Here is a 24,458-nt window from a genome sequence, read left to right as displayed (position 1 = left end):
CTCTTCTAGAGCTCCAATATCTCTTGTATTAGGCTAGGCTTGTGTGGGACTTGACGTGACATGATGATGATGCTGATATAGATGATGTTGTTGTTATGACTATGTAGCACTCATGCTTTTTAGGACTATCTAGCATGGGTGATGATGCTCATTTTAGTAGGTCCACCCTTTTAGCTTGTTGTATCAAGTTTCATATAGTCTCATAGACCCATCAGTCTTTCGAAGACTTTAATAAACTCTCTCTCTCTCTCTCTCTCTCTATGAATAAAGCTAGATAAGGATTTCTTAATTTCGTTACACGGGAAGGACAACATTCTTTAAAGATTACATTTTTACATGCAAGAAGGGCAAATCAAAGGTTCATAGGTATTTAATGGGCAAGAAGTTTCTTGGAAACACAACATTGCCAAAGGTAGAGTAGGGTTTTGAATTCCATACAAGTCTGTTCCAGTGAAGCGTGCCCATAATTGAAGTTCATATAAACTAGATGGAGTTCTTTTACTTGGATTTGTCATAAATATCATGAAATGGATAGCAGTGGCAACCTCAGTGGATGTGCCGGAGTGGTTATCGGGCATGACTAGAAATCATGTGGGCTCTGCCCGCGCAGGTTCGAATCCTACCGTCCATGCTTTTCTTCAACAATTCGCTCTGTTTTTCTTCATCGTTAAAGGCCTTAGGAGAGAAGGCAGCACAGAGTGACTTCTTCAGATCATGAAGTTAAGCGAGTGCTTAGGCGAAGAGCTTGCATGGCATGGGAAAGATGGTTACAGTACGACAAAAAGCATAAGGATTCTTTTGGAGGTTGTCAAACCCGAGTTCGTCAACTATCTTTTCTTTACCGGACGGGTGCCATCGATCATGGAGCTTGAGCAATTCGTGGGTATGTCCGTTGTGCGTCCAAAGGCCTTCGTAATGAGCTGGTGGGAAAATCTTTCTTTTGGGGAGCAGTGGGGAAGATCCTTCTATTCATTCGTTCTGCACAGTTCGACCTCAAAAAAGTTTGGGTAGTATGTTTCGGATGTCTATTTGAGAAAAGATACACCCTAGAAAATAATAGGAAAGAAAGGCAGATCTGTGGTGCATCTTTATGATGGAAGTCCATTCCCATCTCTTTAACACTAGTTGAGCTAGGAGTGTAGCTATTGAAGTGGGCTCGAAGGAAGGCCTCAAGGTGGAAGGGGTGGCCGTGAGGTAAAGGAGGTAGAACCACTCTAGTTGTCACTTGGGGTTTAGTCCTTCTTTCAATATGTAAAGAGAGCATGTGAGGAAAACAGTAGACTGTAGGATTATTAAGGGAACCTTGTCACGGAATTTTGACATAGAGTAGAGGTTTTTAAGTCCGAGTTAAGTAACATCTAGGCAACTTGCCAAGAGAAGTTAAGCAGGTATTGGATCATGTGAAAGTGCGGGTCGTTGAAGATTAGTAGTGTTGGCTAGCCCTTGGCATTATCGTGATAAAGAAGGACAGTTCCTTGGGGTCTGAGGATCTTATTGTCGATTTAAGATTTCTAGAATGTGGTGAAATGGGATTTTAGTAACAAAGGCTAATGTAGTTGTTGGCAAGGGGTTCTATCCGCAACGCTAGGCTAGTCAAGCTATTTCCAAAAAGGCAATGCAACTATTGGCAGGGGGTTTCTATCTGAAGATGCCAACTCTGGGCTAGTCAATCTATTTCCAAAAGGCAAAACCATATGAAAGTTGGTGATTGGCGGCCAATAACCATGCTCAATAAGTTATTGCTAAGGCCATGGCCTCGACAATAAAGATGATTTGCATCTGGGTTGTTGATCAGGAGCAGAATGGGTACATGAAGGGAAGATAGATTTTCGAGAAGATCTTAAATGTGTCCACAGCTTTGGATTATACTTGCCATATGGGGTAGCGTTGTATACTGTTGCCATATGGGGTAGCGTTGTATACTGTTTGGCTTTGATCCTGACAAGGCTTGCGATTGCTGGGTCTGGCTTTGTCAGGATTGTAACCACCTTATATGGGAATGCCTCCGCAATCCTATGCCTAAATGGTAGGTTTTCCATTGGTTCCCTTGTGGTTTACAGTAACTATAGATAATGTTCAATTAGCATAGAAGTAACATAGCTTAAATTTTCCAAAGACAGGAATATCATAATAATAGGCTTCCAAGTCCTTATTCAACCACCCCTTTAGGTAAGGCGTGTGACAGTTGGATTAAAAACCTAGAACACATTGTGGCATGTTCTCAATTGGCCTACAAGTAGAGCCCCTTTCACAAAATCACCATGGCCAAAAGATAAAGTAATAGTTGAGGCAAAATTTTATGAACTTGTGATATGACCCATTGAAGCCCCTTTAAGGGCCTTACAGTGGATCTTGTTGATATTATGTCATTACAACACCAGAGGCTGATGTTGTGTCAACACTTTGATGCCAACCTAGCGCGTTCTTGGCACCTAAAAGGAACAAATTCCATATCAACTACATGTGAAAGGATTCCTATTGAAACCAATCCACAAAAATTGCACATTCGAGGATGCAAATGTTTATTATGAAGGTAAAAAACTCGAGCTGCCAATGGTATAAGCAAAAAGCTTGAAATATCCAAGTAGGTTTTGGAACCCTTCATTTCATTGTGCCAAAGAAAATTGAATGAAGTGGAGTCAAATTTGAACAAACCATTCAATTTTTAAAAGCCAGCTCGAATATTCCCACTGCTCCTTATGGCCCACAAAATGTATGAGGAAATTTCCCAAAGTATTGTTAATGCCTCAAGTTGCTAGGTATTGTAGAAAGCCTCATTTCAAATCGCTACCAACGTTCCTAACACAATCATGGAAAAGTTAGAACTGGAGGAAATAGACTAGGAGACAGAGCAAGGAAATAGACTAGGAGATAGAGCCCCTGGTGCCAATGTATAGCTGTAAATAAAGGGATCTTATCTTATCATATGTCTAGCCTCTTGAACGGAATGTCCTTGTAGTCATAGTAAGGGTTTTAAGAGCACACTTTCTACGCGGATAAATTTTTTGAAATTGCAACACATGATTTTCAGAAGTGGTTTGCCCATGCCTCTGGCAATTTTGATCATCATCTACACCATCTTGGTTGGAATATTATGGCGTAGAGGCTCATACGCTTACTCATCGTGATATACACACAAAATTCAAATATCTTCATCACCATAAGATCTGTGTAAGAATAACTCTTCACACCCACCTTTGCAAAATTAAGAAGGAGGTGAAGAAAAATGTAAGAACATTCTTCATCTCAATTGAGAACAAGGTGAAGAAGAAATAAATGCATACCTCATCAAAAGGTGACTTCTACTATGAAACCTTCTACTGTCAAATAGAGAAGGGGTTGATCGACCACTAATAACAAACAAGAGAAGGAGAGGGTCGACCACTAGCAACAACTAGAGAAGAAGCTAATCGAACACAAATGTGAGTAGCAATAAACAAGAGAAGGAGTCGATTGGCCATTAGCAACAAACAAGATGAATTTCATTCGTGTGGCCTGCCCGAGATGGTGTGCAAAAAAGGGGGCGAATTGAAAGCAGAGAGAGAGAGAGAGAGAGAGAGAGAGAGAAGGGGGGGAGAAAAAGATGGTGGATTTCAAGGGATAGAAATAGAATAGTCACATGCTGCTCCAATCAACGCATGCCCAAAAAATAACTAATATTTGATTTTTTTCTTTCAAGCCCAAACGATTACTAAGCCCTATGCCATTTGGGGCAGGCCAACAAGAGAATTAGTCAATTGGGCACTAGTGCAAGCTATAAAGACGATCGGTTAACTACAAATAGACATGCAGTTGCATGGAAAGCATGCATGCCATGTGTCAACTAGCAAGAATTCCAAGGGCTAGTGTTCTCCTCGCACCTTTAGAGGCATTGCAAATAAAAGGCACCTCACCTTGCTAAGGTAGTAGGTTAGATGACATTCTCGTGATGCAACAAGAACGAAATGGTTGAATGTTCGCTGACCATCAAGAGCAACTTGTGGGAACGTCTCTATGTAGCAACTCTAATATGTTTAAGATTCTCAATTTTGGGCTCCTTCAATAAAAAAGATTCCTTGAAATTCCTAAGGTCACCATAATTCCTCATGTTGAAGGGAGCTAGCAGTGCTCTCTTTAGGTACCTCTCACGGAGTTAGAATAACCCAAGTCCATCAAGGTCGCCAGTCCTGCCCGATCAAAGCACCCTAAAGCGCAAAATTTGCATCCCAAAAACCGGTGGAGCAGACACAGGGCCAACAACCCTTCGCGCTTCCCTTGATGGCCGAAAAGTGGGACGTCTTTTCCCCTCGTAAAATGGCGAACGGGCGGGCAGCCCGCGAGCCCACCCTTTCATGGCACAAATCCGGGCAGTGGATTTCGGGCAGTTTGGAGATTTCATTACTCAAAAATTGTGATCCTATGGCTCAGATCCTGTTACAAGCGACCCCACCCTTTGACGGGAGGCCCGAGCTCCTTGAAAAAGGGCATGTTTGGTGGAGCACATGCTGCGAGTCACTATAGTCGTGGAAGACAGCACGATTTCTGCGCAGAAGCGGATGGGTTGTTATCGTCTGTTGGAAAAAACCATCTCACAAAGGGGCTGCACGCCACCAGATCATGCGATTTCCAGTTCCTTATTCAGCATGAAACGCAGATCATCCTCTCCAAGATGATCCTTCTCCAGGCAAGTTCGCATTTGTATGAGTAACGCAGTCCGTCTCGCATTCTCTTCGTTCCCAACTTTTGCAGGATTCGCCTCGAAACCCATCCTAACGAATGACAGTTATTTTGCAAAAGCAGCCCAAAACTGAGCCGCTGACCATCGATGGCGAAGAGCCTGCCCACACAGGAACATAGAACCCGAGCCGTACAACATGATCGATGGTCCCTGCGGCAGTTCCACCTGCGTTTGAGATCACTTTTGGGCCTGGCCGCATGGCTTCTTCTTCGGTCAACGCTTCTTCTTCTTCTTCTGGGATGCCTTGCAGGTGCGGGAATCATGCTTTTCCCGCTACTCCTGTTGTCAAGCCTTGTGTCCCTTCCTGTGGCCATAATTTTAGTTGCAACGTACCTGCTGTTGGCCCAAGGGACAGTGGCAATCAATCGGAAGGCGGCATGGTGTCGTTCTGAAAGCCGTGGATTCGATGGTCTTCGACGTAGGCAACTTGCGCAGGCTGGCTACATGATGTGATTTACATTCTTGCTTTCTCAAGCATTGCATAAGTTTTGTGAAAATACAGTCAAGACATTAAAATTTTGTAGATTTAGAAAATATTTTATATGAAAATGTTGCAAGTTCATTGTATGAAGATTGCTCGCCCCTCATCCCCCCCCTCTCTCTCTCTCTCTATATATATATATATATGCAAAAAAGAAATATTCATAGTGACGCCTCATGTTTATTTTTCACTTTTCATTTAATGGGGGTACATAAATCACATTGATGCCTCATTTGGAATCATTTCCGTTTGGACCCCTTAGGATTTGAAAGGCAAAATGATGCCCCTCAATATCTAAAATATTTTAATCTTTTAATAAGGAGCTATAGGGGTAATGAATCATGTAGAGGACAGCTACGATTGATTTGATAAGATTTTTCAATGACTTTTGTTGGAAAAAGAAATTAATCTTTTACGTTTGAATTTTTGGAAGACTTAGAACGTTCTCCTTTTGGTAAGATTTTATTAATATAAGGGCAAAAGCATCAAGAAACAATGTTATCACATGTAAGGCTAACCAATAAAAGATCTATCAAGACTCTGCAACTCTCATTAAGAATTCGGCAACCTATTTTAATACAAAATGTGTATTAAAATAGAGTGTGAGAAGTAGTTCTAAGCTCATTTTAATGAAATGTAGCAATCCTACTTCATGGCACATCTAGAATAGGAATGCTTCCTTCATAGAGCCAAGAACTATTGATATGTGTAGGTGAGAGGAATGAGTGACCAAATAACTAAACCCCAATGCTAATAAGGAGGATGTAACAAAGGAAAAGCTCTTTGGTGTCAGTGTCAATACATTTGGTGACCCTAGATAAAGAAGAATGTTGAAAAGAGGGGATATAGAATGTTGAAGTAAAGATTGCACAGAAGAAGGTCGAGCATGGAAAGAAGTGATCCAAAGGTACATATAACTTTTGAAGGAGTTGCAAAAAAACATTTGTGAGAAGATATAGCATGACAAAAGGTAGTATGGGAGTATCAAGAAAAAAATAAAATCTGTAGACTATGAAGCAAATGTGACAAAATTGGCATTGAACAAGGAGAAGTTGCATTCCTTGTTATTTCATTACACTCTACATCTTGAGAGAGCAGAATTCAAAGCCCAACATAGAGATTTGGGGTGGACACTAAATAGAGACACCAATTTTGCATTAGAATACTTTTGTCAAGGGATGACTTGTGGGGATGAAATAACAAAAAGAACGCCTTGGTATAGGAAATTCTGGAGAATGGAAGGAAGGAAAGAGATAATCAAGTTGCTCTAGATGGAATCAATTACTACCAATCATTATTCTTAATTTAAGTAGCAAGAAAATCCATCTAATGTAGTACTTGGTAACAAAGAATTGTAGTGAAGAATGTGCATGAGAAATGATAACCTTGATTAATAGATGCAAAAGTAAGCCACTGAAATGGAGGAGAATTGCAAGAAAATGAATGTTGGTTAAGCTAAAGAGCTGATGGTTGAGATTTGAGTTTCCAAGTAGTAAGCTTTGAGTTGTTGATAACAATGTCTTTGTCTTCTTCAATTTATTTTCTATTGTTTAAGTTCTCCATAGTAAGGAAAATAGCTCTCAGGAGTTTGTTTTGCCATCATTTGGGTGTTTTCAAATCTAGCTATATTGTAGAGCATGTTCTTTTGAGAGGATATAAAGTTCTATAACTTCAATGACATCAACATAGTGAGAGACATGTTCATGCTTCAAAGTAATTCTAAGTTCTCTTCTCAAATTTCTTACATGTGTTGGTATTCGAAGTACAAATCCTACTTCAACTTTAAACTAAAAGACATGCTCACAGAAAAAGATCCAAGATGAAATGACACCAAACATGACTTTATTAATAAGGACTCAAAGAGACATTTATAAAGCATGTAAAAAAATCAAACATGAAGCCACAAAGGCCCTCAACTAACACCCTATACCCTAGCTACATAAAATGAAAGAAAGTAACACTAGGAAAAACATACAATCAAGAAAGATTTATCCACATGGGCCAAAATTGATTTGTTGCAACACACACAACACATTCGAGAGAGATTACTTCCTCACAAGAAGCTCAAGTGCCACCACGCTCACACTACATAGAGCGGCTCCATCTCTGCATATATAGATGCCATGGTGACACCTCCATATTGGCTTTAAAGGACAGCTCTTACCAACAACATGTGCCAATCCTTCTAGGCCACCTTGATCCATTGACCAGCTACAAGACATCTCTAGGCTGCTGCCAAAGGGCATCCCTTTTAATTATCATGGAGTCCACAAGCCGACCAAAAGGTAAGAAAGAAATCGAAACCATGAAAAGTTGCCTTAAGAAGTCCACATCTAAACTTGCATGCACTCATGCCAAGCGTCGAGGCATTTCCATCACTCCTATACTTAGAGAGTTGCACACCTGACAAGGTTTACCACACCAAAGTTCTAACAATCCCCCCTATAAATTGAGTGGGGAGAACAAAAAAAGACTGTGCTAAATAATACTATAAGACTATCAATGTGGGGGTTAAAGGTCACTGTGCCTTTACCTCGGTTATGTACAATACTCAAATACATATATAAATGAATGAAAAAGAAGATTAAGGTGTTCTGCACCCACAAAACTTGTGTGGCTCTCTGTTTCTCTCTCCCCCTCTTCCATTCTTGCTTCCGTTGAGAGCACTCTCAACTGGTATCAGAGCCTGGGTGATCTAGCTAAGCGTGTGTGAATGCTTCAAGCTCAGCAGCTCTATGGGAGGAAGGAGAAGCTCTGTGGGAAGCTTTGTGGGTGACTTTACTTGCATCCGAGTGTGTAGAGACCTTGGAGGAACCTTTGGAAAAGTCACTTTGGTTTTGCGAAGTGGTTTTGAGAGCCTGTTAAGTGTTTTCAAAGAAAAAGTCGTTTTTTGAGCTTTTTCCTATTCCGTTCGATGACAGAGACTCCGTATTGACTTGTAGAGGCAACTATTGCTTACTTTTAGTGTCCACTTCACTTCAGGAGCTTGGAAATACCTTCATTCTTGAATTTGGGATCATTTCATTGGATTTCTGACTCACTGTGTCAGTTTCTGCGTTTTTCTGCCCGGGTGTTGGAACTCTAGTTTGGAGTAACCATTTGGAGATCTGTCAGTTCCGGTGGACTCAGGAGGTCCTAAAACTTCTATGTTGCTCATCATTTGCACTCCGGTGGAGTTTACAAATAGCTCTGTTTCCAAAAACGTTTTTCAGTCCGTGTGTTGGACCCAGTGATTGAGACCACGGTTTCCAAAACCGTCTGTCCCATTGCTTTTGGGATGCCCAAAAACCCCTACCTGTTAGTTCTTACGTGATTCAGTGGAGGATTTTCAGAGTTATAAATCTCTGTGTATTTGATTTCGTCTCTCTGTTATGCATTTTTCATTCTAAGGTTTTGAAACCTTAGATTTATGCCACATGGCAGTGGATAAGTGTTGACTCCCATTTCTCACTCATCGGTTGGGATTTTGGAGTTCCGACAGAAGAGAGATATTTGCAGATTTTCTTGCTAAGTCCGATTATGCAATGGCGCCCATGTTTTGAGGCATCTTAGGTTCTATTTTCAGTAGCAGTCATTACCGTGGGACTATGATTTCTTGAGCATACCTTATGCAGATCACTCTGGTTACAGTTTGAGCAGTGTGTACGCTCATTTGTAGTGTGCATTGGGTTGCAGTGGATGATTTATAGGCCATTTGGATGCATTGTGGTCCTTATTGGATGCACTGATAGGCCCGAATTGCCTTGTGGGATGCTATTTTTATGGACACTTTGCACATGGATGCTATTTTATGCTGAGGGACAACTTTGACACATTGCAGGTGATGCACTGATAGTGCTATGCTCTCTTGGATGAGATATTATTAATGCATATGCCAGTGGACGGTGTTTATGCTTGAGTCATTTGGCACTTATTGGCATTTTGGATTGCCATTATAGTTGGCATTTTCTTTTGGGCCAGATTTGCTCATATGGATGCATAGTATATGCACATGAGTCAGATGCTTTGAGACATGAGTTTTGGTGATATTTCACTCTATTTGGCATACACATTTGGGTGCACCTGGTATTTAGTGTGATTGTCTCTTGTAGGCACTAGCATTTGGGATTTTTGCTTCATTTGCATCATGGCATCCTCTTCCATGTTTGAAAAGGAGTTTTTTAGCATTAAAAAGTTTGATGGGACAAACTTTTCTTTGTGGAAAGAACAAATAAGGGATGTGCTTATTCAAAAGAAGCAGATTAAACCCTTGGCAGGGATTGAAGCTAAGCCTGCAAATATGTATGAGGATGATTGGAATGAGTTGGGTGCATTAGAAAAATCTACTATTAGACTTCATCTTGCAGAGTCAGTTTATTTCATAGTAGTAAATGAGCACTCTCAATCAAAACAAAAAATTGTCAGCACACCAAGAACTCAAAAAAACATTCTTCAAAAAGCATAATCTGCATCAATGTCAATCACTAGCATTGGTTCATGTTGAACCAATCCTACAAAGGGTCCCTTGGTCTTCATCAATCATGCAAGCTTTCGAGCTGCTACTAGCATCTCTTCCTTCTTTGCTTTTATTGTCAAAAGCTTTCTTATACCAATACTTTTTTCATGTCCATGACCAGAGTAGTCACAGATTGCCAAGGCCTTCTTTCCATTGTCTTTGGTTTTCCTCTTTTCTTTGATGATAAATGCTTGCTCTCCTTTACCTGATGTACTCATTTCCACTCTCCTCTCTTCACTAAGTAACAAGGCAAATGCATCCCTTTCAACTCTCATGGTATCTAATACGGACCAACTAAAAGATAAGAAAGGAACCAGAACCATGAAAAGTTGTCTTAAGAAATCCACATCTAAACTTGCATGTACTCATGCCAAGTATCGAGGCATTTCCCACCACTCCTATAGCTTACAGAGTTGCACACCCCTATGAAGTTTACAACACCAGAAATTCTAACAATACCCCCTAGAAATAGAGTATGGGAGAACAAAACAAGACATTGCTTAAGGCTATAAGAACCAAAAACTATAGGCACACCAAGAACTCAAAAAAGCATTCTTCAAAAATCATAATTTATGTCAATGCCAATCACTGGTGGTGCTTCATATTGAATCAATCCTGCAAAATGGTCCTGTGGTCTTCATCAACAGCTGTCGAGGCGATATTAAAATCTCTTCTTTGTTTTTATTGTCAAAAGATTTCTTCTTAGCAGTATTTGTTGTCAAAAGGTTTCTTCTTAGCAGTAATTTTTTTTCATGTCTTTCATGACCACAATAATCACAGATTGCCAAGGTGTTCTTTCCATTGTCTTTTCTTTTCCTCTTTCCTTTGATGATGTGTGCTTGCTCTCCTATCCCTATTGTACTCATTTTCACTCTCCTCTAACATGGCAATGACATCATGAAAGTTTAATTAACTCTCAAAATGGTAACTACCTCATTGTACCTTGGTGTGAGGAGTATAGACTTACCGTCATCACATCATCCACTTGCACTCCCAGTGCTTGAAGCCGTTTGACTATAGATTGCATTTTATTGAGGTGAATTGCCAAGGAGTCTCCATCTCCATTTGAAAAGCAAAGAGCTCCTGGTTTAGCATAATCTTTGAATTTTGACACTTGAACCAAAATTTTTTCCCAAGGTCTTCCAATTCTAAGCTGTTGACTTCAAAATATCCACATGATAAAAGAAATTTAAATCCCAGGCTCTATCTAGAAGACTCAAAGCCTTCTTATTCTTTAAATCCTAGGCAGCTTTCCCCCCCTCCTTTTCATGCAAAAAGGTCTGTGGGGGGTTGTATTTGGATCGAAGAAGAAGCTAGCAAACAATCAAAAGCTAGAGAAAATGCAAGCCTCATATTTAGAGAATAAGAAGGCTTTGAGTCTAGTAGGGATGTATATTTATCTTATCATGTGGATATTTTGAAGTCAACAGCTTAGAATTATAATGGGTTTAATGAAAAGAAGAGCCTTAAGTGATAAAAACTTTTCTATACAAGGACTTCGTTGGATGAAACCTTGAAGTTCTAAGGATAAGGAAATGGATTGGTGACTTGGTTTTTATAAGCAGTTCAAATTGTATCAAAGAATAGAAGGCATAGTGCTTGAAAAGCATCCATAGGGAGTCAAGGAGTCACACGTTGGTTGCAAGGTAGAGTGACAGAAGGGAGCAGATGGGTCCAATAAGAAACATAAGCTATGGTGTAATACAGTTATGAAATAAATATCTTGCACATTTTAACCACACACAGGTCTTATGGGATCTCACATAGCTTCATACAGAAAAGACTCACATTCACTTTGCAAGGCTTGCTACATAGATAAATCATAATCATTACTATGAGAAGGTAAATATTAGTGAGCTACATACCACCAAGGGAGGGTCACCATAGGTGACGAGCACCAACCAAGAAGCAATGCTCAATCACCTCTAAAATTTTTGCATGTTGAATATTTGCATGTACTTAACCATAACTCCTAAATCACAACTATTAAGGTTTGTAACCCCACACACACTAAGGTGAGAAATGATGCTAACACTTTCGAGCTTCCAAGGTGAGAGATGATGTCATATCATGTACAAACACAATGTTATTAGCTACATTAAATAGATTGTAAACTTTCCCAATGTTATTTTAGATATTATGAGTCCAGTTCACAATATTTCCCAATTTGATTGTAAATCTCATCTCACTAGGAAATAGAAGAAAGTTTTGAGACGATTGTACTCTATCTTGGCATGCATTGTCATTGTTGCTACACCAACATGAAAAATGAGTATAAATCTAAAATCATTCAAACTCATATTTTCATGTTTAAATTTGGTTGTCACCTTTGGCTATATGTGACAACAATGTTTATATTCATTAATGTTAATTTGTCACTAACAATACAACATGTTCCTTACAAGATGGTCCAACTAACTTGAGCACAATGGAAACACCAAGCTAATATCAAAACTCCAAAGACTAGTTTACAAGAGTTTGTAGAACAAACTATTATTCTTGTAGCTAGTGGTAACAATTTCAACCCCGAAGGGAGGGACTTAATAAGTTGAATGCTAGGGTTGATGAAGACTCCAAAGTAGTGGGTTATCTCATATAGTGGATCATGATAAAATGCAACTACTTTTAAAAAGCATACTACTAACTTTTAAATATTTCAATTTTTATAAATGTTTAAAATTATGCAACTAGCAAACTTATATATATATATATATATTTGTGGAAGAGGAAATCATCACGGTGGACATCAAAGTCATAGTCATTATGCCAATGAGCCCAACATAATGTATCTTGTAAGGATATGCAGAAGACTAACACACTGTATATTGACATTGATTGTGGTTCCAAGGGGGAATGCAGTTATCAAGTTGACCATGCACATCAAGATCCTTCGTACATAGACAGTGGTGCATCATCGCACATGACAAGCATCAAGAATGGTTTATAGAGATGAAACCATTAAAAGGACCCAAGATTGTTATCTACACTACTGATAACACACCAAATCTAGTTCAAGGGAAAGTCATAGCCCCTATGAAAAATTTTATTGGTACAAAAGGATTGGTCAAAGATGTACTCTATGCTACAAAGCGTAGTAAGAACCTTTTGTCAGTTGGACAAGTGACAAAACATAACTACAGATTCAAATCTAGAGGATATTATTTCATGGAAAATGAAGTCAAGGAAGGACTCTTGTTCAGGATGCTAGCTTCACTACCTCACTTGCATGCCATGTCATATCAACAACAACCGAGGCCACTTTTCGATGATCATGTCAATTTCAAAAGTTTGATGCAATCGAGAAATCAAAACATGGCACTTGGAATTCCTAAACTACAATTTCTTGAAAAGGAGAATGGGAATTTAGCAAATAGTGCTAGAGCAATCCTCAGTGAGAAGCATCTTTAGAATCAATATTGGGAAGAGGCAATTCACACTATAAACTACTTGTTTAATCAGCTTCCAACGAAATTGATTTAGGATATGTCAAACCAAACTATGTAATCAGCTTCCAACCAAACTAATTCAGGGTATGTCACCTTATGAGGCGCACATACATGACGGTCATCGGAGAAAGTTGGATGTTAAGTCACAAAAATGAATCATCATTGGGTATAGTGAAGAGAGCAAAGCATACCAGTTGCATGATCCCATTAGCCAAAAGGTCATACAAAGATGTAGTGTTTGATGAAGAATCTGAACGGAAAATATCAAATACACAAGAGATGGTCACGTCCTAGTTACCTATAGAGATGGTTGATGAAGAAGAGCAGGAATTGCCAAAGGATCATTCATGAGAAGAGCAGCAAGTCAGACGGTCTACAAGGGAAAGAAGACCTCTAGCATGGTTGATATATGCCCAGAAAGGAAATCAATTCAAATTGGAACCACCAATTATTATCTTATGACTACCATCATGGCTCTTATGATTACAGAAGAGTGAGTGTACTATGCAACCTTCCACTAGAAATAAGGCCATTGCAGACAAATAGGTTTACAAAGTAAAGTGCAATCTAGATGGTAGCATTAAAAGAATTAAAGCCAGACTATTTGCAAAAGGTTTTGCACAGCAATACGGTCAAGACTATGATGAGGCTTATGCTCCAGTAGCAAAGATGGATTCATAAGATTTTTGATATCACTAGCCTCACTCAATAGATGGAATGTGTACCAGCTAGATGTCAAAAATGGTTTTCTCAATGGTTACATAGATGAGGAAATCTACATGCAACAACCAACAGGGTATGTTGAACCAAGAAAAGAGAATCAGGTTTGCCAACTCAAAAAAAGTTTCTATGGACTAAAGCAAGCACCCAGAAGTTGGTACAACAAAATTGACAAGTATTTTACTAATCTCAGATACTCTCTACTACAAAGTTCAATGGGAAGACATCACTATTTCACTTTTGCATGTAGATGATCTGATTGTGATAGGAAGCAATGAGAGCTTCATCAACAAGCTTATTTGTGCAAAGTTCGATATGAAAGATCTTGGACTTATGTACTATTATCTTGGTATTGAGTTTTGTAGAGACTCAGACAGCACTTTCATGAGCCATGAAAAATATGTGGATAGCCTCCTAAAGTAGTTTCATGTGGCAGATTGCAAGATTGCAACCACTCACGTGCCTACAGTCAATGACAAGTACTATCCTCTTATATATCTAATAATCACAAGGCTAGATATTTGTTATGCAGTAAGTTCACTTGCAAAATTTAGGCAAATCCAAAATAGTCTGACTGGAATGCAACCAAGAGTCTTGAGGTACATCACAGGTACAAGACAATTTAGAATAGAATGCATAGGGAATCATCTAAGGTTGCAATGGATTGTGATAAATGACTATGCAAGAGATCATGAGACCAAGAGAGTGACACAAGGATAGGTTTTTTTCCTTGGTCAAGGTGCTATATCATGGTTGTCAAACAAGCAACCAACTATTTCTTTATCTTCAACTGAAGCAGAATATAGGGCACTCACAACAGGTGTGTGTAAGGTAGCCATATGGCTCAGAAGACTATTGTCAGAAATAGGTTACTTTGATGGGTCAAAGACGAGGGTCAAAGACAACAACAATATCCTGTGATAATCAATCGGCTCAAGCATTAGCAAAGCATCCAGTATATCACTACAAGACAAAGCACATTGATGTTAGAGAGCACTTCATCAGAAAAATATTGTTAATTGGTGACATCATATTGCAACATTGTGACAACAAAGACAATGTTGCATATATCTTTACCAAACCATTTGGGAAAGAGATTTTCTAGAAACACGGACAAAGCTCTTGGTTTGACACAGAGGAAGGACATTACCATTAAAGGGGTGTGATGGAATGTAATGTTCAATCCTTCTTCCATTCCCCATAATCATCGTCTTGAGGGAAGGCCTACATCATGATGTTGATCTTGAGGGAAGATGTTGAGGATTCATTTCAACATCATGGTGTTCATATGTGCATAGCATTAATACACAATGAGTGCTAAAAAGGCACGAGGGTTGCAAATCCTAAGCCTACCCGAAAATGGGTATGTATATATCCATTCTTTTCAACTAATATAGTATATAGTTAGTCATTTGTGGTGTGCTTTCTAGCTATGAGCTCTCTCCTCATCTCCACTGTTCTCCTTTCTCTCTTCATATTTATTCATCTTATTGTCAGCATTACTAGAAGAATTGTGTCGTAGTCTTTGTCATCCTTGGGCTTTCCCTCATTAAGCTTTCCCTAACCATTCCTCGACCTTTGAGTACCTTCACCTTTGCCTAATGCAAGGAAGGCCTTCTCATCCCTATACACCTTCTCTCTTAATTTTTTTTGGAACAACCCATCTCATTGAAAGTAATAAGATTTGTTTACCCTATGGCTATTATGTTGATGATGAAACCTTTGAGGCCTTATGGAGGCGTATTTAGTAGGAGCGTGGCAAGTGCATTTTTTCCACCAGTTGACCAATTGTATCCAACATCTCCTTGATAATTAAACGTTTCGGATCATCCATTATGTCAACTATCTCCATCATCATCATAGTGGATAACTAAATTTGGGAGTTGAACAATCATATGACATTGCACGCACTTTAAATACTACATGCTTCAAATTTTTGATTGCTAGCTAGATATGAGGGATCATCAAGTTATCCATTGTCCTTCTAATGTGAGAAATGGCTTCAGCATCTTTATGTTTCCATTTGACTTACTACTTATAAGACTAGAGGTGTCACCTTGTTGATTCCTCCATGCTACCATATCCTTTGTAATGTATTTTTCTTCAAGACCCCTCCTTAGAAAAGTTTCAAACATTTGGCAACAATCCATATATATTTTGGAGGAGGCATCATGATGTTTTACACCACTTTCCATATACTTGTGCCTAGTATAAAGCAGTCTAGTTTAGTTTTTGGCAACAACTTATCAAAAAATAGGTATAAATTTGCATTTTAGTCAAATCCTTGGATATGGTTTTTAATTTTGGAGCCATATTTTTGCCTAAAAATCTTTAGGGTTGCCAAAATTTTGCCATATACATAGTTTCGTCCCAAAAAAATACATTTGCTCCTTTGTATCCTCACCTTGTATGCAAAAAAATGCATTTGTTCCTTCCTCACCTTCCAAAGTGGATAGTTGGTCCCATGTCATCAAAGTTAGGGATCGGCAAACATCGCCATGACAACAAAAAAATATGACAACTAAAATGAAACTGATGCACTTCATCCAGGAAAACACTTAATCAAATGAAAGTTTGTTCTCTCACATATGAGTCTCTTCTATCACGTATAAGGGTCTCTTTCCTATGGATGTTGATGGAGAAATGAAATTCTGCTCTCCACTTTTGAGGCACGGTCACAATTGTATGCAACTAAAAAGAACTATGCATCCATCTTCAATTAGTTCTACATCTAATTCAAGTCAACCATGAAGTGTGCTCAAATTCTTTGTATTCATCATGCCCATATCTATAGTCAACCAAGTTATGTGCCACTACAAGATTCTCATAATTCTAGTTAGTGAAGCAAGATCATGATCTCTTGTCACTTGAAAGTCAATTCTATTCATCATGCACATGTCTATAGTATTACAAGATCCTCATAATTGTAGTTAGTAAAGGGAATTATGATCTCCACTCACTTGAAAGTCTTCAAGGCTCTTCTCTAGTTGCAAAGGCACTTTCGTTGGCGTCATATGAGGTATGATGTGGAAGCACTTATTTGTAAAAGTAAGTCTGCCAAGCTTTGTACAAACCATTGTTATCCCATCATGGCCATGGAAGCTCATCACCATGGATTCCTATTTCCAAAACTACACAAATGCACCCTTGTGCTCGTTAACATATTCTATAAATTGAAAAATTTCATGCCAACTACCAAAACATATAATACTCAAGATACTCATTGTACACTTTGATTTACCTTCATCATTATCTCAAATTAAGATTACATTCATCATTATCTCAAATTGGGATTTTAGTCTTGATATTTTGAACCACTGTCATGCCATGGATCCCTCATTCACGTACATTAGGCATCCCATCCTAATGGCCAAACTAAAAATATAAACATTACTTTGATCCAAATAATAAGGATCTACTACAAGCATGAGATTAAAAGATGGGATGATTTCCTACTAGGGCTTCCTTTTCATCCAAAAGGGAAGAGCCGTTTTAACACAATTATGGGTACGAGGTAGACTTACCACATTAAGCCCTTTAGGTCAATGCATCCTTTGAATCAAGTGAGCCTTGGTGGTTTAGATATTAACTAGACATCAACCAAGACATTAGGGTAACTTGGCAAAATAAAGAACAAGGCTAAGGGTAGATAAATCAACTGCCCCAAACTAAGGCTATGTCCAACTTCAATAGCCTCAAAATCGTGCTATATCTAGACAATTGAGCCTAACTAGCCTGCCTCTTAACATCTAATCAACACCTAACCCATCTAAAGTTTCCCTAATCATAGTTAGGTATATGAAGAGCCCAATCTAGTTAAGCTAATTTCATTGCGTAGGGATGTAATTTGTTTTGGCCCTTAAATGTCCTCATGAATGAAGTTGGTGAATCAATTCTTAAGACTGCACATGTTCATGGATCATGCACATGTTCCAATTCTAAAAGTACATAGGGATGATGATTCTAACAAGGGAATCAGTTCTTCTTGAGGGACCATCTCATTTGTTGCACTTCGTCTTCTTTAATAGACCCATGTGAAATATTGGATGAATAGTTATCTTGGGCAACAACTCCTCATGAAAGGCTACAACATTAATCTTTTACTACATCTTGAAGATAATGCTTTACTAGTTATGATACTCTTATAATATTAGGGAAGCTTAAAGGTACACCCATATATCTCCATCACAACAACATATTTGGGCAAACCATACAATTTGAAGAGCTGTTAACTTCTAAAACTTGACCATCAGGGAATGAAGGTCAATCTGATATCTTGAATACCAAAGTCCAAAGAGTAGTAGATCCAATATTTAGTGTTCCATAATTAAAAAATAAAAGCTCAGTGTCATTCATGGGTATGGCATCTCCAACACTCCCCTATTCAAACTAGACATTTACGAGTAAAGGATGCTTCAGCGTCTTCTTACACCATGCAAGGTTACAATTGCATACACACGATGAAGAAAATTAAAGCTCTGATACACAAAAACATTCCTGCATGTTATAAGAAGCCACGATAAGATGAAAAAAAATCTGCATTTTATAAGAAGCCTCAATAAGAGTTTGACCAAACACAAGCTAGTTGCTAACGGAGACATTGCATAAACATATATTAGCAACGAATTTCCGAAAGTCATTCCTTCTATGAAAACACTCACACAAACTCAGAGATGTTTTACACTTTCCCCATTTTCAAGCTACTATCCAAATCCATTGGGCAAACATGACTTTGATGGACAATTATCATATATTTCTAACAGAAAGAGATTGATGAAAGAAAAATCATTTAGTATGGAAACTTTATTCATTGAAGAAATGATCTTCACAGAAGCCTAATCATCCTACGCTGTAAATATTTGCAGGAGGGGCAATCACAGACCTAAACGTTAGGTTGTGCAGAGTAGACTTAACCTTCCAAATCACATATTCCCAAATAGCAGAGCAGTCCAATGACCAAATGTAACCTATTACGATGATACCTAGGTGCATGTGACTGAATTGTGTCTACAACTTTCGAAGTTACTGCATAAGTACCTTAATGCGGATGACTATACTTAGTAAAGCCTTTTCTCAATCTACACAAATGATTGACACAAAGCTGTCCTCCATGTTACCACCATTTTTATGCAATGAGAGCGCCCGAAGCTGTGAACTATAGTTTGTACACTCTGGCGTCATGAACCTTCTTCAGTCGCAGCGGGTGTTCCATCTGTCGCATATTTAAGAACAATTCTTAATTCTGGATATGCCCATATTGTCCATCTTTTTGTTATCTTTTTCAAATTGTACAACCATGAACGGGACAAGGGATTAAGACAGTTGTTTAAGTTTTCACCAAAAAACATGTTAACAAAATGAAGAGGCATACCTTCACCATCGGAGGGAGCATAAGAAGCCCTTCTTGAAGGAAGAGGCTGATGGGGCGTAGGCTGCATGAAGGCATACAATATTTTCTCAATTTAAAAATCGTTGCAACTTGCACTATAAAAGAGCACTCAAGAATACGTTCTGGATATTAGGTATTTTGGCAGTTTCCCACTATAAAAGAAAGAATGCCCGTATAATCACATGATCCTTTCTTAAAATATCGGCTGATCAATAAACCAACAAACCAAGAAACAAATTTTCTAGAATTTCTCATCTTTCCAATCCTGCAAGTTATCCTAGAACTCAAGGCAATCTCCCAAGAAGTAGGTTTAAATAGTACTACTCTGGAGCACCTGTAGTTTTGGCCGAAGCTCCTCTACCGAAGCCTTGGGTTTCTGGCCAGGTTTTGCTTCCTGCTTCTTGTCAATGGACAGACGATTGTGTTAATGATTCTGGCAAAATGATTTGCATCCAAACGATTTTTAATGTAAAATTTAAGAGCACAAGAGGTTACCTTTCCAAGAGCCCAGTCAGCAGAATCAAAATAGGCTCTCTCATGATCCTAGAAACCAAATAGCCTAGCACATTAACCTCAGCAACATTCAGATACATCTGATTGGCTACTAGTTAAAATGTAACTATACACCTACTGGAAGAAAATCACAATCTAGCAAAAGCACCCAGGTGAAATATTAGTGAGCTCTTACGCCTTACTTTGGAGATCAGCGGAGGCTTTTTGGGCAGAATACCACCGTATTTCCTTTTGACTGCAGCTTCCTGCAGACAAATACAAACAGATCCCTGAGCAAAGTATTCCAGGACACTTTTGTTGTCAATGAACCAACTCCTGAGGGAAACTCCTACTTACAAAAGGAAAAAGAAAAACTGTTTCCGAGCCAAACAACATAGAACGTAGAAATACCTCCTCCTCTGCAGAAGGCATGGACTGCTCAATTGGATGTACTGCAGCGTCTTTCTTAGTCTCTTCTGAGTCAGCCATCTCTTACTTTCCCTTAACTTTAAAGCAGATAAAAACAAATGGGTAGCAGTAAGTAGATATCAGGCATGCGACAAGTCTCTCTAAGAAACAGCACCCCACAAAGGGCACACACAATACCAAAACCCAGCATAACTAATAGCATGGATGCTTAAAAAGAGATCTAACCAAGATTCTGTCCTAAATGCATATGCTCATCAACTTTATCAACATATACACAAACAGACAAACAATACATAAAAACTTGGTTGAGATTAGCATCTAACAATGACATAATAATTATTTTAAAATAACATAGCAGCTACTCAAGAATTCACTGGATGGGGTGCAGTGCAGGCCAATAAGCAGGCAGAAGTGGGAGCCTGGCAGAGCAAATGATGACAGGGCAGCTCATCTCTTCAGCATGCAGTCGGGGCCGGGGAAGCGTACGAGTTTCTCCAAGAAAACCTTATCAATTTTGAGCATGCATGTCCCAATAGCTTATTAGATTTCCTAAAAGAGGGATTTTGAATCAACAACCAACAAGCTTAGTCAGACACAAACATGCCCTTAGGATTCCATAAAATCAGACTTGTGGATTGCCACTCTGAAGGATGAGCAGGTACATCTCAATCATAGGTGAAAGTGTGCCTGAGATATAGAGGTAACATGCCTTATGTGCTTCCCTCCACCCCAGGTCCTGCCTGATTCAGGTTTTTGTAAAAGTGAAGTCTGGCAATCAGTGTGGATATCATTTCGCAATATGGCACATTTTCAAAGTGAGTGCAGAAATTGAGAAGCAAATTGTAACCCAAAGAGACAGGAGTCAGCTGGAGTGGTACCATTGGCCTGGAGTGGGTAGGAGCAAACTCCATCGCTTAGCAACCTGGGAGAATCTAGGAAGCTGCTTGCTCTCATCAATTTTGAGCATGCATGTCCCAATAGCTTGTTAGATTTCCTAAAAGAGGGATTTTGAATCAACAACCAACAAGCTTAGTCAGACACAAACATGCCCTTAGGATTCCATAAAATCAGACTTGTGGATTGCCACTCTGAAGGATGAGCAGGTAGATCTCAATCATAGGTGAAAGTGTGCCTGAGATATAGAGGTAACATGCCTTATGTGCTTCCCTCGACCCCAGGTCCTGCCTGATTCAGGGTTTTGTAAAAGTGAAGTCTGGCAATCAGTGTGGATATCATTTCGCAATATGGCACATTTTCAAAGTGAGTGCAGAAATTAAGAAGCAAATTGTAACCCAAAGAGACAGGAGTCAGCTGGAGTGGTACCATTGGCCTGGAGTGGGTAGGAGCAAACTCCATCGCTTAGCAACCTGGGAGAATCTAGGAAGCTGCTTGCTCTTAAGCATGAAAATTTTAGGCGAGGGGCAACCAAACAACCTGGGCGACCGATGTTCTAGCCTTACATTCTACCCTTCTGGTGTACAGACCTGCCACTGGGAGGCAAATGGGCAGAGGAATCTATATCCAGTCAGTCCCATTTTGCAGTACCTGGTAATAGAAAGATTAGCTCTCTTCTTATGGGAAATTTTCCCACGAATAGTCATAGAATGCATTGTACACATGCACATGCATATGTTTATCAGTTCTCCAATGGGCACATACTCCCCATTCCCATCCTGATTTATGCATATGTATACCACAGTACATAGAGACACACAGGTTCCCCTCGAATGGAAACATGCCCTTGTTCCACAAAAAGGCCTGTATTTGCTGTTCCCATCCTGCATTTGCATATTCCCCTGATGTGTCATCTTCCCATCTTGACAAAATATGTGAATGCATTCCTTCCCCCTAAATATGTCACCTTCTCTGGCTGAAGACGATGTATCAGAGCCAAGGAGAAAGGGTATCCATATCAGATCTAGAACTGATTCAATCAGACTATACTAGTTAAAGCGCAGTAATTGAAGAAATATCTCAACTTTTGGCCATCCCATACCATCTACAATTGAAATTCAGTACTCAGAAGTCAATAAGGCAGGAACATAAAGAGTGTCGTCACGGAAGAGAGAAACATACCAGATGAAATGTGCACAAAAATAATAGAGGTCATTACATATCTCACAAATGAGCAGAAAGCAGGGCGAAAGCAGGAGATATTCACCACAAGAACTAATACAAGATCGCCTCCTCTCCCAAAATAGGCTACACAAAAACTGTTACAGATCTAGTACCAAAGCAGACCCACCTAATGAACCTAATGCATAACCAATAGCCGCTGCCTACATCTCTCTCTCTCTCTCTCTTCTAAAACCGGTACAGATTTGGTACCAAAACAGCCCCATCTAATGAACCTAATACGCAACCAATAGCACCTGCCAACCTCTCCCCCCCTCCCCCTTCCCCCCGCGCCCCCCCCGCCCCCTCCCCCCCCCCCGAAATAGCCATCGCTAGCTGATGCATGCTTTGTAAGGTTGCTACATAAAAGCTCTTAATGAAGAAACAAAAGTCCTTCGTTTATAAGTGGGTCACTACTGCACAAGCCCTATCACCAGGATGAGTGTATACAATTACCTCAGTAGCTGTGGTGCTAGCCTATCCTGAAGTTTGACAAGCGGAGTGCAAGCTGGAATTGTTTTAAAAATACGACTTTTTTTCTACACAGAACATTCAACTATATACTGCACCTCCTGCCTTGCTCCCTGCAACTATACTCCGACCTTGAAGTGCTGCTTCCACGCAAGGAAAGTGTGAGGATAAAGGGGATGCCAAAACAAGAAAAATTGAATGGCATACCCTTGAGTGCATTCACATCTCCATAAAGGTCTGCAATATTCCATGTATGCGTTATGATCTTTTACACAAATTGACATTCACATCTCCATAAAGGTCTGCAATATTCCATGTATGCGTTATGATCTTTTACACAAATTGAGAGTTCACTAAGGGACAACTAATGCGTCAACGCAAGGGTCTTTAAATCTACGCATTGCGTTATAAAAAATGTGAAACTTTTGAAATTGTTACAAAGCTAGAGAGTTAAGGATAGAGCAATCATGTTTGAATGGAGTAAGGACATTGAAAGCCTGCAAATTTCCTGTTGATATTTTCAGACTCCAGGCTCTCGTAAAGGAACTGAGGAAGTTAGCAACCAGATCCTATGTGTTGTTTCCCAGAAGAGAGGCACAGCATTAGATCTACACAAAATCCGAACGACCCACTACGGAAAACTGCAATTTTGTTACAGGGGAGCAACAAAAACCCAAAGGAAGAGGACCCATTTCGAAGCAAGACCAAAAGGAGGGAAAGCCCACAAGGGGAAGAAGAAGGGGAGTCGAGGGGTACCGTCAGTCGAGCAAGTCCATGGACGGGGCAAACGGCAGAGAGAGCAGGGGGGGATGCGTTGATGAGCCTGGAAAGAGGTGGTGATGGTGCAAGAGATGGAAGGAGAAAGAGGCAATATATATACACAGAGAGAGGGAGAGAGACAGGCACCATGATCTCGATCTGATACTGGTTGTGGCGTGTACGTTTGACCAAGGGCGAGGTCGCCAACCCAGGCCCCGACTCTGGTTAAAGCAAAACGTGAACACCGACAGCAACGGCCTGCTGGCTCCCTCCTTCCCTTTCCTCGCCTTCTCCCTCGCACCCACCTTTTCCTGCCCAACTTGCTGATGGAATTTCTTCTTCAACATTTTACATGGTGGCCTTTCTGCATGAGATTCACGACCTCCTGCCCTGCAATCAATGCCCCTTTCCACATGCTCCATTAATCACTCCCTCCCCGCTCCCTCCCGCCTCTTCTACCTCCCCCAACTCTTTCTTTCGTTCCTTCCTCACCTCTCTCTCTCCCTCCCTCCCTTTCTCCCTTCCTCGTGCGTGTAAGGTGCGTAATGTTTGGCCGTCCCATCTCCTTCTGGCAGCCTTGCATACATCCAAATTGAGAACCTCAGCCGTCCCATCTTGTTTCTGGCCAACCTTGCATGCATCCAAATTGAAGAGTTGAACAAGACTCAAGGAATCATCGGACTTCCAAGTGAGATGCATGGAGCACTCGTCCACACCACACACATGAGTTTCTTCTTTATCTTTAGTAATCTAATATCTAGTATATGTACAAATGGTGCTGTGCCGATGATGTTGTCGTTGTGTCCACATATGCATGTGCTTGTGCATCGCATTTGCATGTGTATGTTGTTGCGTGCGCGTGTGCATATCTACATTTGCATGTGCATGGGTGTGTCCACTTGCTAGATGCATGTCTACATACGTTGTGTGCAAGTTTAACTATA

The 24,458-nt window shown here is 39.8% G+C and overlaps 1 protein-coding gene and 1 non-coding gene across 4 annotated transcripts; one reads left to right on the top strand and one right to left on the bottom strand.

Moving 5' to 3' along the window:
• Positions 1–549: 549 nt before the first annotated feature.
• On the top strand, positions 550–631 carry TRNAS-AGA (transfer RNA serine (anticodon AGA)). Its single transcript has one exon. It is a non-coding gene; the product is annotated as a tRNA-Ser (tRNA).
• An 18,004-nt stretch (positions 632–18,635) lies between these two features.
• LOC147886647 (uncharacterized) lies at positions 18,636–23,902 on the bottom strand. Of its 3 annotated transcripts, none has more exons than XM_087395903.1 (7): positions 23,512–23,902; positions 20,152–20,246; positions 19,944–20,006; positions 19,744–19,791; positions 19,583–19,648; positions 19,231–19,291; positions 18,636–19,071 (listed from the first exon to the last, which is right to left on the bottom strand). In XM_087395903.1, the coding sequence occupies exons 2-7, from the start codon at positions 20,227–20,229 to the stop codon at positions 19,037–19,039; spliced, it is 351 nt and encodes a 116-aa protein (XP_087252029.1). In that variant the 5' UTR covers positions 20,230–20,246; positions 23,512–23,902; the 3' UTR covers positions 18,636–19,036. The 3 variants fall into 3 exon arrangements, with proteins under 3 accessions (XP_087252029.1, XP_087252031.1, XP_087252032.1); XM_087395905.1 differs by having other exon boundaries at positions 19,583–19,645; XM_087395906.1 differs by having other exon boundaries at positions 19,583–19,642; positions 23,512–23,888.
• Between the last annotated feature and the right edge of the window lie 556 nt (positions 23,903–24,458).

This window comes from Dipteris shenzhenensis, chromosome 24 (assembly GCF_047967505.1).
Source record: "Dipteris shenzhenensis isolate YYH24624 ecotype China chromosome 24, Dip_SZ_1.0, whole genome shotgun sequence".
In the NCBI taxonomy this organism is placed as follows: domain Eukaryota; kingdom Viridiplantae; phylum Streptophyta; class Polypodiopsida; order Gleicheniales; family Dipteridaceae; genus Dipteris; species Dipteris shenzhenensis.
This window is presented reverse-complemented; position numbering and strand designations above follow the sequence as displayed.

Coding starts and splice junctions, on each gene's coding strand:
- LOC147886647 (XM_087395903.1), bottom strand. CDS start 20,229: ATGGCTGACTCAGAAGAGACTAAGAAAGACGCTGCAGTACATCCAATT. Junction 19,649..19,743: donor CTGACTGGGCTCTTGGAAAG/GTAACCTCTTGT, acceptor TCCATTGACAAG/AAGCAGGAAGCAAAACCTGG. Junction 19,072..19,230: donor TGCTCCCTCCGATGGTGAAG/GTATGCCTCTTC, acceptor AATATGCGACAG/ATGGAACACCCGCTGCGACT.